This window comes from Alligator sinensis, unplaced genomic scaffold (assembly GCF_000455745.1).
Source record: "Alligator sinensis unplaced genomic scaffold, ASM45574v1 scaffold274_1, whole genome shotgun sequence".
Lineage (NCBI taxonomy): Eukaryota > Metazoa > Chordata > Crocodylia > Alligatoridae > Alligator > Alligator sinensis.
Genome location: NW_005842124.1, coordinates 11,988 through 26,975, shown reverse-complemented (window position 1 = coordinate 26,975; position 14,988 = coordinate 11,988). Strand labels below are relative to the sequence as shown.

The window sequence follows — 14,988 nt, the reverse complement described above, 5'->3', positions numbered from 1 at the left end:
CGGGCGCTGCGCCGCTCTCGGCCCACACGGGCTTACTCTGGCCTGACATGCCTGGCGGGGTGGGAGGAGGGGCGGTGGCGGCGTGTGGGCGGCCCGGGCCAACCCATCCTCTGCTTCCTCCCCAGAGCGACGACTCGGACGTCTGGGACGACACGGCGCTGATCAAAGCGTATGACAAGGCCGTGGCCTCCTTCAAGGTAACGCCAAGGGCACCCGGAGCCAGGGAGGGCTTCCCAGATCCGGCCCCTTTCCCGCCCGGCCCTGTGCGGCCCAGTCCTGCCAGGGCTTCCCTCCGCGGGCGCTGCGGCTCTAACGAGCCCTGGGGGAAGGGTGCGGGATGAGGGCTGTCTGCGCCCTGCCTGAGGTGACTTGAAACCCTCCTCCTAGCTGCAAATAGGGCAGGTAGCTCCAGAAGGGGCTCGGCCTGTATAGCACAGGCCTGGGCTCTCCTTGTGTACATGTGCACAGATGTTTTAGGAAAAGGGGAGTTGAAGGGGATGCTGCTGTCTCCCTTCCATACATAGTTCAGAGCATTGAACAGCAGAAACTTACAGAGCACTTCAGAAGAACGGCACTGCCAAATTGTGACTGAAATCTATATCTTTAAGGCTGGTTCCTTGGGTAGATTTGAAATGATACGTTTGGGGGCAATCCTTTGGCGTTGGGTTAACTCAAACCAAACTTCTTCCCCTTCCATTCCTGCAAAACAGGTGCTATTTTGAAATGAAAAGTTAAAACTGTTCATTTTGAAAACATTCAAATGTTTTTTTCTAAACTGATTGCTTGTTGGGGGGGAAAAACACCCAGCACTATTAAAAATGCACATCTATGCAAATTGATGGGACTGTTTTACAATATCTTGTAACATCAAAAAAAAATGCTTAAACATGTAGTCTTACCTTTGTGGCACCTACAAAGGTAAAGACTACATGTTCAGAAAAATTCAGACTCTGCACTGCTAAATAAGTACAGCTTATTTAGCTGTACTTAGGCATATAAGTATCATTTAAAAATATCTTGAATTTCCTCTAATTATACTTAATATCCTCTAATTATAATTACTTTATAATTATAGACTTATCATCAATATTCTTTAATTATATCAGTTAAATGATAACACAGCAGGCAGCTTGGACACAGCTGCTGCTGGGTTCTGCTCCTGGGGCCTTTTGATGGGTTAGGAGGAGGGAGCAGCAAGCCCAGCCAGACAACACAACCCATGTGTCATTAGGCTGCTCATTGTTTTTCTCTTTAACCTCATAGGCTATGGGTGCTAGTCCCCCCTTGCCCCTCTTTCTCCCTCCTCCCTTCTGCCTGCCCTGCTGCCTTCTAGTTTCTGCTGGGGCACTGCTTGGCTTCCCTTCCCTGTCAGACTGCACCCCATCCTGCTCTAACCTTGCCGGGTATCACTGAGCTTATTGGTTAAATGATTGATCGTTTAACCTTTCACATCCCTAGCTGTACGATGGGAGTTGGGCAGGAGAACTGTGTGAAATAGCTGAGCTTTAAGGTGGGGAATTCATTGATTGTGTGTGTGTGTGTATTTTACTTGTAGAATGCCCTCAAAAATGGCGAGTGCTCAGAACCTTCAGACAAACCAGAACAATGCTCTGGAACAAAGAGAAAAAATAATAAAAAGAACAGGAGTAGAAAAAAAAGCAATACGGCACCATTGAAACAGGTCATCTTAACTACATACCTTATAATTCTGCTTTATATTGCACACTTTTATGCTCATATTTAAATTTTCTGGGGGGAGGAGTTCTCACCTGAAGGTAAGGCTTAAACTGTGGTCCTCAATGAGTTTTTAAATGTGATATTTATAAAAGTCTGCTCTACAGGCCCACTAGAGAAATGCATCTAATGGCTATGAAAGAACCTTACTGGGGAGAGGAATATATTGCAGTGTCTGTTCAGAAAGATCTTAGATGAATATGTGATGATCTGGATATTTGTTAAAAACTTGAAGACCAGAGTAAAATTAAATTTTGAGAAAATACTCTTTCCAGAGGTCACAGTATAAGGTTTTTAGTTGTCTCTTACTTCTCTTGCAGTGGAAAGTTGGTGACAACTGTAGTGCAGTTTGGTCTGAGGATGGAAATGTGTACCTAGCAACTATTGCATCAATTAATCAGAAAAGAGGGACGTGTGTTGTTGTTTACACTGGATATGGAAACAAAGAAGAGCAAAATCTATCTGATCTGCTTCCTCCAAATGATGCTGAAAGAGTTCGTGAGGAGCTGAATGCTACAGAGGTGAGGACAAAAATGAATGATTTAATATTCCACTAAAAGTGAGCAAAACTCTTAATTTCTGTTGCGTTTTTTGACTACTGTTGTAGAGCTCAGCGGGGTATGTGGGAACTAAAAATCATTGTTGTTTTAAGTGAGCTTGAATCTGAAGGCAATAGTATTGTGTATGCTTGCATTGGGGCAGAACATACTTCTGTGATTCTTGCTTGGCTCTCTACTTTAGAGAGGAACCGGCACTCAGATCCAGAACTGAGGCCAAATCTTGCTTCTGCCAATTTTTCACTAATATGGAATATGTCTATGGAGCACAGTGCAGGGGAACTTTAAGCCAGCTTTGCATGCAGAAGCCCTGAAATCAGGAGTACAGTTGTTAGTTTTGTACTGTGCCTAGGTTGCTGATAGAAACAACTATGCTAGGCTTTCCTAGTACAAGGTTTAACACTAACATAGCTGTGCTGCTTCTGGATCCAGAGCCAGTGCATGCACAGTTAGCTCAAGGTATGTGTATGGTGATGCATTATGCAGTTTACACATGCCTTTTTGCTGGAGATAAAGCAACTTTGATAGTGAAATAGTAGACTAACAGTTTTTATAAAGCTGTTGCTTTGCCTCCATAGCTTGCAGGCTTTAGGCCCTTCCTACAGAGAACACTAGGCAGCATAATGGTTTGCTTATGCTACGCTTTCTAGTTAATGTGGAGAACTTTGTGTCTGATCAGGAAGTAATTTGTGTATGCGTACATCCATGCTCAGGAAGCTGTGGCACTAAAATGTCCTGAAGTCATTTTCTGAATTTTAGATTGTCTATGTTGTCTTAGGAGACAGTATGGAAGAAGCTGAAAGAATGGGAGAACCTGACATTAAAACTAATGAGAGAAAAGGGATAATGCTGTAAAGAATGAGCAAATACATAAAAAGGAGCAACTGTGAAGTGCCTTGGATGTAAAGGCAAGAAGCTTAGCTCTAATGAGGTAGAAAAGAAGATGAACTTCAGAGAGATGCAAGACAGCCAAATTGGGGGGAAGGAGTTAATATATCTTGATTGGTGTAAGAAAAAGAGACCAAAGAAGAAGAGGGAGCAGAAATGAAGTTGAAAGAAGATGATGGGACAAAAGTTTTGTTTGTTTGTTTGTTTTTAAGGATAGGGTTTCATACTGGAATTTGGTTTGATATTTGCTGTGGACTTTTGGTAGCTGTAAGTTGGTACTGGTTGCCAGACTTCTCAAAAAAATACAATTTTTTTCTTCTAGAATGAAAATGAGACTCTGTATTCAACAGATGAAAGTGAAAAGTCTTCCCAGTCACTCAGAAACAAGCACAACTGCACAAAGCCAAAAGCCTCTCCCTGGAACTCCCACTTCCCTCTGCCACCAGCAGCTTCAAGCCTGGGAAGGGTAAGCATATAGTTCTAACTGTGATAGGTATCTGCAACATTATCTTCTAGGCTTGATGTATTTTGCAATTCTAAGAGAGCAGGGTCCAGTTTGCTGCTTTCCTTGGGATACTAAATTCCAGCCTTTCACAAAATGTTAAAAAATACTTTTAAGTGCTTTTACTTTCCTTGGAGTTTGGGCCTAGCATTGTTGAACTTGAGTAGGTTCCTTACAGTTCTGAGAACTTTGTGGTCCCAAATGGCTGGTGAAAAAATAAATGTCTTGTTGTCTAGGGGTGCACCGATAAAGATTTTCTTGGACGATACCAGTATCTGATGATTAACCAACCATATTGCCTATCCCACACATGTTGCCCACTTACCCACAGCTCCTACCCACAACCCCACTTCTTGTGCAGCTTGTGCTGCCATCCTGGGCAGCTGGGGCAGATCCTTGTACGGACAGTGGCGCTATGCGCGTTTGGAGCCCCAGAGTATGCCACTGCTTCCATGTCAGCAGGGCCTGTGCCACTGAGCTCCCGTGGCTGCCAAGAAGAAGCAGCTTTTGCAAAGGCGCCTGATACCCAGCAGAGCAGACTGTCCTTTGCACGGCACCTTACCCCACCTGCACGCAGCCCATCTCTGTGGCAGCCTCGGCGCTCAGACCCCTGCTGCTTGCACAGTGTTACCATGGCAGTAGCAGCCAGTAACAGTGCCATTGTTGCTGAGCATGGCATCCTGTGACCACTCCCAGTGCCACCTTCCACTGCTTGCTGAGACCTGTAGTCTGCTGCGGGCTCAGACTGGCAGCGGGATGCAGGAACCGAACTACGCTCGCCGGGGTGCTCTGGGTACACCGCTGTAATTATCGGCTACAATGATTTAAAAAAAAAAAAAGCCAATAGCTGATAATACCATTTCTCCTCTTATCAGTGCTGATCTGATAGCCAACCAATGTACTGGTGCACCCCTATTGTTTTCCTTTCATCCTGTTACTCTGTTTTACCATAAAGATCAATTTAATTTACAATTTTTGTTTTAGATTGTCTCCTCCCCAGTGGGTGATTTAATAGTATAAATGCCAGAATTGTGTAATTTGCAAGATAACTCTTGCACCTGTGGTAAACAGAGGTAAAATTTAAATGCTATGTAAGTCCACTAGAATGTTATTGTTGACTTCATTGGGGCCATGACTTGACCCCAAGCATTTATGTGGATCAGTGGTTGGAAACTGTGGTCTGTAAGATCATGCAAGTGATCTTGCAACTCATCTCTGCATCCCCTGAGCACCCTCTGTTATGAGTTAAACATGATAAGGGGATGTGGTGGTATGCAAGAAATTTTAAGGGCTGCCAGTGGTCTGTTGGCATAAAATGTTTGGGAAACAGTTACTGATATAGATTCTATATAATATGATAGTGTAAGCAGAAACAGTAGGCTTTTTATTTTCTGAATATTGCAACTTATGTGGAAGATTCCTAAATGTTATGTTATTTCTTTAGACAAAAGAATCTAAGAGCCCATTGCTTAATTTTGAACTAGGGGAATAGAGATGAGAGAGAGAAGTATATGGTGAAGTACATATTTAGTATTTAAATGTACAGGTGAATTTTACCACCATTCATCTTAGACCAAATGTGATCAGATTTCTGTATATGTGAATATTAAATATAATAAAAGTTTAAATACTTCAAGTGCCTAAACTGAAATTCTTTAAAAAAATATTACAATTAATCTTATTTCAGATTGCTGACCTTGAACAGCTTTCTTTATAGACCCTGTTCTATGTTTTTTTGCTCAGCTTAGTGCCTCTTGAGTCAGGGAAAGTTATCAGGAAAGTCAATTGCTACATACTTTTCTATCGTGGATTTGCTAACTTGTTGTAACTTGTTATGCTTCTTAAGTTAATGTTGTGACTAAAAAAAATCTTAATTTTAAGACCTACAATCTGTTTCTTCTTTCGTTCCAAATTTTATTTTCTGTCCTATTGTTTCAATATAGCCTGGATCAAAAACCAGTGGAACCCTGCCTTTTTTATCAGGCTGGCCTCCACCATTCCCACCTGGACCACCAGTAAGTGATGGCAGTAAAATACAGGAGCTTCAGCTTTTCATATGTATACTCCCTTATTTTTTGTCTTAGGCACCTGGACTAATGCAAATGGACTTTTTAAGTAGAAATAAATTCTTATTAAGGTGCTCATGTGTCCAATATTAAAGTTCCAGATAAGCCAAGCATAGTTTTCAATTCCCCTTCAGTATCATGGTTTACAAATTGGTATTCAGGGTCATGAGGAATTAAACAAATATTTCCCTTAAAATACCTCCTGATGGACATACTGATCTTAATAGCTACATGTTGGAAAACAGCATTCATTCTTCTGAAAGCAGTGTCTTATGACAACACCAGACCTTACTTCAGTCTCATATAAATATATCAGAATGCACTTCAGCTGTTAATTATTTGTCAGAAATTCACAGTAATTGTTCTCCTTCCCTTCTCCAGTACGCACCAAGTCAAGTCAGTTCACATTTTCTTTTGTTAATCTTCTAGCTGATTCCTCCACCACCACCTATGGGTCCTGATTCCCCTGAAGATGATGAAGCTTTGGGAAGCATGTTAATAGCTTGGTATATGAGTGGTTATCACACCGGCTACTATCTGGTATGTAACATGCCTTGTGTTGGAGATGTTTCATATATCGTCTAGCTTTGTTCTGCTTATCTTGCTAAAGAAAAGTGGAGAGAGGAGGGTCCTTTTGGAACTTTTACTCTAATGTTTGACAACCTGCTTTTAGAGGTATTTTGTAGTGCTTTAGTGTTTGTCTTCTTAGTAGCAGAATAAATCGGTCCACTCAGCTCTGCCTGTGTGGATGGAGTAAGCCCGGGCTTGTTCAACATTTGATTTTCTAACACAGTCTTCCTATTCCCCGGCACTGGGGGGGTATAAATATTGGAGAACAGATTTGGGTCTTATTTAGACTGTAAAATTGCTGAGTCTAGCAGTACTGCTCTCAAACACTCCAAGAGTACATTACTACCAGGACTGGATGCAAAGCAGGCATATCTGCCTGGTACCAAGGCAGAAGCTACACTGGGCAGCATATTTTGAAGATAGTGCTGCTTGGCACAGTAAGTTTAAGGTCTGGAAATAGCCTTAATCTACCTACATTCACTGATCTAGATCTTTTCTGATATGTGGCAGTTGTAATGTATTGAGAGCCCATGCCAGTGGTCGATGAAGGCATACAGAGTACCCTTCTTGCACTAGAAGAAAAAAGTAAGGACTTGACCCTTCAAATATGCTAATACATGACCGTTTTATTCAGTAATCTGTTACAATATTCAGAGGTGGACTGAATCTGGGCTTCAGATGTTTCCTTAATTCACCATCAATACCAGAAGTATTAAACATATATTGAAGTATGGAGTTAGTTTGGGGCTGCATCCTGAATTCTCTTTTTATAACAGAATCTTGTTTATACTCAAAAGGTAAAAAAGCTGCTCTCTGTAGCTAAGATATTAGAAGATTTGGCCCAAACTTTTTGCACCAATGAATACAGCTTCAGTATTTATTAGAACATGAGCTTTTAACAAACTCTTCTTATCTTGTGTCCCTAGGGTTTAAAACAGAGCCGAATGGAAGCTGCCTTGGATAGACACCCAGACCCTAAATAATTGAATGTCTATTGCTATTTTGACAGATTGTGAGTATGACAAATTTGTGCTAAAATCGAATCTTGCAGCTCATGAGCATAACAGTCACCAAACTAAGCCACCACCTTTGGAATTACAGATTGCATTCGGGCACCTAATGGTTGGGTTCTACGGCCTCTAAGCCTATTTCTGTCTGATTTTGTCACCATGTAGGCCAGTGCTTGTCATTAGTTTGCTTGGTGCCAGTGAAAGTGCTTTGCTGCACAGGCCAGAAACAAAGGATTAGTGGCTGCTGTCACTAAAAGTAACTTCTGTCACTCTGGGAAATCAGAGTTCAGTATAGTACTGTGAGATCAAGAAGGACAACTGTTTTTGGAAACAAAGGGCATGTTGATCGAAATGTGTTTAAAAAACAAGCTTTTACACTCATGTAAACAAGCAATTTTTTCTCTATGTATGTAGAATAGGAACATGAATGTATAATATTTGGTTTACAAGACAGTATTAACCACTAGCTTCTAAACCTTTAGTTTTCTGTTTGGTTGGTTTCTTTCTTTCCTACTTGTGTTTTGGTCTGAAATGATTTCACTATGATGCAAAAATATTTTTCTGCCTGCATCTTAACACTTATTTTAATATCTGTATTTGTTAAACTTTGGATGTCACACATCTAATTCTTTAAGTTTAATCTTAAAACAACTTTAGTGTATGCACTTATGCCTTTAGAATCTAATTCTTGTTTTTCTCTTGAAGGCAGGTACAGTTCTCTCCCACGGAGAGGGGTAAATCGTGTGTGAGGATGGCTGATAATGAAGATCAAAGTGGAGCTAATAACTTACCTTTTGCTAATAGTGAGCTGTCTCTGACTATTACTCTGAGAGATCAAACTGGGTGTTAAAAGTAGTCATTCATTAATTGTTAAAGGCAGCCAACAAGATAGGGAGAAAATGCTGCTTGCTCCATTTAGGCAGTTGAAGGCTAGTGGTCTGGATATTAAATATTCTGCAGATCACTTATAATACATTAGATCAACATAGGTAGTTCCATTTTGTCTGTCTTGTATCTTAAATTTTTAAATACTTAATTTGTTATTATCTTAAGTACTGAACAGAAGTGAGAGGTACAGTAATGTTACTGGGATGGATGTATGACATTGACTGCTTGTGGCAGTTAGTGACAGGTCAAGAATGGTATACAGACACATTCATAACCTGTTATGGGTAGGATTAGAACTTTGAACATAAGGCAGATAAGCAAAGGAAGGCTCACTCATGTGCTGTGTCTTGTTTCAAATGTTTCTGAATAAAGTCATACTTTTCAAATTTGGGATTTGTTTTTTAAATTTTCATAAATAAGATTATATTGCATAAATAGCTAGGGACTGAACTTGTTCTTCCCTGTGTTTTGGAGCATGTATACATTTTAAAGATGCACTACAATCTTACAGTAATTATATTACACTCTGTGGCAGGGGCAAGGGAAACACCAAGCCACAGGGATCCTGTGACAATGGCAAAAACCCCATGCCACTGAAAATACCAGCAGCCCCACTGGATGCTGAGCTGCAGGGACATGGTGGCAGCAGCCAAATCGCTGCACCGCTGGCAGTACCAGTGCCCACAGCTGCCAGGGACCCAGGAATGGGACAGCAGCAATAGGTGCGCCACACAGCGAAACTTACCTGTAGCCCAATGGCGTCCTGTGCCACAGCCAGCTGGGGTCCAGGGGCAGGCCAAAGAAGAAAAGCCAGCACTGGTGTGGACACATTTTGTAAGTGCGTGCTGGTGCTGATTCGGTGCCTGGGGCAGCAACACACAGATAAAAGCCCTGTGCTCTGGTCCAACACCAGGACCAGAAGGTAGTCCCCAGCAGCCTAGGGCAGGCTGTGGGGTGAACGTGGAAAAGGCAGAGGACGATTGGTGGGGGCAGCCCCCATGTGGGGAGCTACTTCTACCTGCTGACTCAAAGGAGTTCCCCTAGACATCAAGAGGGGTGACATGAGAGCCCTCCTGGGGAGAAGGTCAAGAAGAAAAATAAGACCGAGGAGAAAGAGCGAGGACAGCGACCAACATCAACGCCAGGTCTGAGCAACATCGATGCAACAACAGGTTGGTGCTAGGTGGGGTGTAGGGGAGGAGGAGCCCCCAAATCCTAACTCTACCAAGAGACGGTAGCTGGACACCACTGAACTGGGTGTAACATGAGTCCCCAAGAGAGGTTTCCATCAAAGATGTGGCAGTCGAAAAGCTTCAGTGGGTCAGGTAACTGGTGCCGGGACAAATTGTTGGCCCACAAGCCTGCAGTTGACCTAGGGCAACCAAAAAAGCCTAAGCGGGGAGCACTGGACAGGCATGGGCGGTTACATGCACCCTTTAGACACCTTAAACGGATCCAATTAAAATCGTTGGGTTTGGCTTTTTGTAGTTGTATTGTTATTTGCTCAGAAAAATAATCCAAGTTTCCCAAATTGAAGTAAGTGATAATACTGAAATCACTCTGATTCTTTCAGAAATATCTACATCAGCCTTATTTTTGGTGAATATTTTCCATTCTTGTGTCAAAATAGCAGCATCCTTAGGAGCTTTTGCAGCCACCATGCCAAAGGATGCAAGAGGCAGGGTGGCCTTAATCTAATCACCAATAATACCATTATAAGGCAGGACTGACTGAATTGGCAGTAATGGAAGATTGGCTCTGGCTCAGTAGACAATACACAGAAGAACTGGTTACTCTGACATAAGCAGTGGTTCAAGAGATTAAACACAGATTACACTCTCGGTGACTATCAGGCAGTATCACCTTTGGAGAGGTTTAAAACAAATCCTGCTTTAAATAACTACTGAAAGAATGACCTTGTGAAGCTTGTATCGGACTGTGGCCTGCAGAACAGTAGCCACAAGGTAAATGTAGTTAGAACTTCATATTGCCCTTGCAGGTAGCTCTGTTATTCAAAGAGGGGATGGTGCTTAGCTGTGAGTGGAAGAGGAACTGATTTTCATGATGTGAAGGACAAGGGTCTTCTGTTTTATTTTTCATCCTCAGTTTATAGTTCACAGCTCACTTAATTTGTCTCACAACATCTCATCAAGGCCCTTAGGCAATCCTACAGCAGCTAAGCTTGCAGTCTGATATTTGTTTATATATCCTCAGGGATACAGAATACTGTCACACTTATATCTGTGGCTTTAAAATACCTTGTCCTGCCCAATTAAAAGGAATGCGATTGTATTGCTGTAGAGAAGAATAAGGTTTGTGGGAATAGATGAGTAGCTAAAGTAACTGAAATGGTCTGAGACTAAGACAGGAAGGCTTGCTTTAGAGCCCAGACTCCACAAAGTTCTTGCTCCCCTGCCAGCCCTTGGTAATGTGCTAAATCTATTTTGCTTGAGGAATAATTTTGGTGTAGAGGCAATAACCCCTTAAGACATGCAATTGTTACAGGGTTCTCTCTTAGCCTTAGGCCATAAGAAGCTGGTGATAGCTGAGGCTGTTTTATTCTTTAAATCCTTAATACATAGCAGTTGAGGGCTGTAAGGAAGCAATCATGGTCCTGAGCATCTTCAAAGGAATCCACTCAAACAGATGGGGAACATCTGCACTGAGAACAAAATAAGAGATTCACTCAATTCCAGAAAGTCCTTTTATTTTCATTAAATAACTTAAGCCTACAGAGTATGGCAATATCAGTCATAACTTCAAGGCCAATAATATTTCCTCATTGGTTTTACACATGGTTATAGTGAACCTTTCTCTTAACACGGAATATAACTATTAATTGAACATTTAAATAGAAGTTTGACCACCATAACTTAGTTCACAGCTGATACTTAATTTAAGATTCTATATAATACATGGATCATTCGTCTTCTGAGACAGCATTTAGGGTTGATGAAAATTGGGGACATTACTTTCTACATCTGTCCTGTGTGATGACTTCATAGATGCTTACATTAAAAAAAACCATACTGAGACTAAAATAATAAGAGGCTGGAATGTTTCCCAGTTAATAAAAAGCGGACAGAATTGTGGAGGAAATGGTTAAAATAGTAGTTTCAAAATGCTTGAGGTCCTGCAGTCCCACATGGTGGTGGATGTTCAACTGCTGGGAGATGGGACAAAGTTCAATTTGTTTTTACTCAGGAACACTAAGTTGTCCCACAGACGTTGATCTGAGACATAAGGGCTTTTTATTTTAATTTTCATGGTTATGAAAATTCATAACGAGTTCATAACTCTATCCATTTCACAGCATCGCATCTCATCTCATTAGGCAAATCATATGTGAAATAATTTATAGAAAGTGTAAGTGGATCAGATCAAAAGACTAGCTAGCATCAGTCTGAAAAACCCATAGTAGCCCAGCAGTTTGGAAAAAGACTCCATGTTGCACACTAAGTACATACTAAAAGTGACCCATAAAAGCTTTTTTAAGAAAATGTTGAAATGTTATACAATCTAGTAAAGAGAGGAACAAAGTCTTGTACATGGCAACTGCATTGGTATGTAAGCAAGTGTGGGATATTAACACAAGCTTAGGCATTTTGTTGAGTGTTTGGTCTCTGTTAAAAGGTACAGTGACCAGTGTTCCCTCTAAGCTGCGCGCATGTGCAGCTGCACACAGTAAAAAATCATGCTGGGCAACAACAGGGGACCTGCACATACCTACCTGCCAGCCGCAGCAGGGGGTGGGGAGAACACACACACACCAATTGCAAGGTGGACTGAAGCAGCACATGCCGAAAGGTGGAGGCAGACCAATTTGGGAATGGACTGATTTGGTGAGCTCACAAACTGCTACACCTTAGAGGGAACACTGGCAGTGACCACGCATGAGTACAATACTGTGAGGTAGTAAGGATTTCTAAGGGTGATACCTTCTATTGAAAGAAATGTAGTTGGGATAAAGTTAGACAAACTTGAATGCAAAACTTTCCTTGTCAGTGAGATCTGACAAAGAATATCTTGCACTCAGAAGCTTTTCTAACTTTATTCCAATTGCATAGTTGGTCCAGTAAGTCAGTAAAGCCTTGCCTCACATAATTTCTGGATCATCACGACTAGAACATCACTATTAAGCACTCTTAGTTATTGTATTAGCATACATCTATTTTTGCCCAAGGTGAAGTATTGTCAAGTGAAACTGGTTGAAAGGTCACAGTGGGTCTGGAAATTGCCTACTTAAGAAAGGAAAAAAAATACTTAAAAGCCCATTTAAAATAAAAATAAAGTTCATATGAGGTCTCTATATACAGTATTTCTCTCAACAGTTTAAATTAAAACATGAACTAAGTGGCAGTATTAGCCAGGAACAAGTAGTTGGACATCATCCTGAATTTGGGGTCACTATGTAGTAGTCCCCCAGAATAGGAAAAGTTACAGTCTAGGATACCTGCACACCTCTTACAACATCTTCAAGGAAAGAAACTCCCCCTTGCTTAAGTGTTCTTGCAGGCCTTAATAAATCCCATCTACTAATCTTCATTAAGTTTCATTTTTTCAGTGAGCCCACTAAGTGTTTTTTTTAAATTACTACCTTTAATTCAGAGTCATTCTAGTTGGCATGTCATCCATTTACAAAAAATACTTCCTTGCATGGCAATAAAAATGTTCAGAGTTAACATCCGATAGGCATGCATATCATGAAAATGTACTATTTATGACAAGCTTATGCTTAATACACTTGTCAGTCAGACATCTAAGTACTTTGCAAGGCTTATATTAATCCCTCCAGTCTGTGAAAAGGGTTTCCTATTAATTAATATAAGCAGATATGAAGCTTAAAATTCCAGGGTTTAATATGCAAAGATGCTGTGCTATGTGCCTCTTTCTAAAGAAATTGAAAAAAAACCCCAATATACAGAAAAAATTGTTTCATTCTTGTAAAATTGGTGAGAAGGGCAACATCCATTGCCAGCTTAATTTTAAACGCTTGGATTGGGGGTGTTGTTCTTTCATAGTCTCAAACATTTTCAGGTCTTCTGCATCAAGCAGCCAGCCATAAAACTGAATGTACACAAGACGGGGAAGCCTAGACACACACTGAACAAACGACTTCACTGTTGTTGCTTGCAATTTGATTTGCTGTGTGTACGTGCGACTGATGTTTAATTCCTTTAAACTGGGCATATGGAACAGCACTTGGAAGAAGTTTGTCCAACCAGCTTCTGTTACATTGTGGTTTGAACTCAGTGAAAGATTTTCAAGCTTTTGGAAGCCTCCATTGCATGCTACCTTGGCTACAAAAAAAAAAAAAAAAAAAAAAATCAATGTGTAATAAACATCTTGGGCAAAAAATGATTTCTTTAAAACAAGTAAAAATATAAGAAAACAAAGATTCATTATGTTTTAACCTTACACACAACACTATGTATATGTATTATTTAGGGTGTGAAGCATGGTCCTACACTCACCCTGATGGCATTTAGCTGTTTGGATGCAAACATACCATGATTAATCAATCTTATTACTATCAGAGACAAAATATACCAAGAAAAATTTGCAATGTGTTAGCAGCTCATTACCCCATCACTGGAGCAGGGAATATGTTGCCTGTTGTCCTGCAGGATCATGGGTAGGACAACAGGCAATGTGCATTTCACCCAGTGAATCAGATCAGCTATGCCAGGATACATATCAGCATAGCTGCTTCACTTTATTTGATGGCATCTAGTTATAACCTCAAAGACTGAAGGGGAATGACTCCTTTTTATTCATATCACTGTAGCTTTCCAAGCATATTTCCATTAGTTTTTAGAGCGAGTGGTAAATTCAAAACAAGAAAGGACAATTTGGAAACAATTAGTATAAATGTGGTCATGAAAGGTTTGCTGTTCTTCGCAGTGAGTGAGAGAACGTGTGAAAGTCCTTTAGGCAGACAAGGTTCCTTGGGTGAATCTGATATCTTTTATTAGACCAACCCAAATAGTTGGAAAATAATTATTAAGCAAGCTTTCGGGTTCAAAAACCCTTCGTCAGGCTAAGGAAGTTTCAGCAGTTGGTGTGTGCTCTTCCTGGATGGAGTGAAAAGTAAAGAAGCCAGCGGCTGGGCTGGTATGCATACAAGACAGGAAGTCAGTGAAAATGTAGATTGAGGAGTCAATGGGTGAGAGACAGGCGGGGGAGGGGAGAGAAGGGAGATGAAAGGGGAGGGATACCTGGGGAGTCAGATGTCAAGCAGGTTATAATGTGTCATAAATCCAATGTCTATATTTAGTCCATGATTTTTAGTACCCGGGAGGTTGATGAAATGGAGCTCATAGGCTCATCTCTGGGAAGTGTTTTGTAGGTTTCCTTTGAGGATCAGGACTGAGAGATTGGAGACAGTGGTTTTCTTGTGAGAAATGTGCCCCCACAGGTAATTTCGTATTTCTGTCTTTGATGGATTTCCAGTGTGCGTTCATTCTGGTGCGCAGTTGTTGTTTGGTCTCTCCTACGTATTTTCCATCAGGGCATTTGGTGCATTGGATGAGATATATTACATTTCTGGAGGTGCAGCTGTAAGATGCAGGGATGCTGATGGCTCTGTTGTGGGGGCAGTAATACTGGGGGTGGTGGAGATGTGTTGGCAGGTTTTGCATTTCTTGTCATGGCACGGTCTGGATCCTTTTGCTGTGTTCTGGGCTTGAGGAAGTTTGCTTCTGGTGATGAGGTTGGCGAGGTTCGGTGCTTGTTTGAAGGCTAGGATGGGTGGCTCTGGGAAGATCTTTTTA

At 41.2% G+C, this 14,988-nt stretch overlaps 2 protein-coding genes across 3 annotated transcripts in view; one reads left to right on the top strand and one right to left on the bottom strand.

Annotated features, from left to right (window-relative positions):
• The window catches only part of SMN1 (survival of motor neuron 1, telomeric), an 8,758-nt gene extending 157 nt beyond the window's left edge, over positions 1–8,601 (top strand). The window contains exons 2-9 of one of the 2 annotated variants that reach the window (XM_014520527.2): positions 126–197; positions 1,556–1,681; positions 2,055–2,255; positions 3,502–3,645; positions 5,625–5,696; positions 6,177–6,287; positions 7,244–7,329; positions 8,033–8,601. In XM_014520527.2, coding sequence (XP_014376013.2) covers positions 126–197; positions 1,556–1,681; positions 2,055–2,255; positions 3,502–3,645; positions 5,625–5,696; positions 6,177–6,287; positions 7,244–7,300 — 783 coding nt within the window. In that variant the 3' untranslated portion in view covers positions 7,301–7,329; positions 8,033–8,601. The remainder of the gene's footprint in view (positions 1–125; positions 198–1,555; positions 1,682–2,054; positions 2,256–3,501; positions 3,646–5,624; positions 5,697–6,176; positions 6,288–7,243; positions 7,330–8,032) is intronic. The other variant, XM_025205655.1, reaches the window with a different exon arrangement.
• Positions 8,602–10,911: 2,310 nt separating this feature from the next.
• NAIP (NLR family apoptosis inhibitory protein) overlaps positions 10,912–14,988 on the bottom strand; it is a 16,037-nt gene continuing 11,960 nt past the window's right edge. Inside the window, exon 6 of the mRNA XM_025205654.1 lies at positions 10,912–13,515. Coding sequence (XP_025061439.1) covers positions 13,151–13,515 — 365 coding nt within the window. The 3' untranslated portion in view covers positions 10,912–13,150. The remainder of the gene's footprint in view (positions 13,516–14,988) is intronic.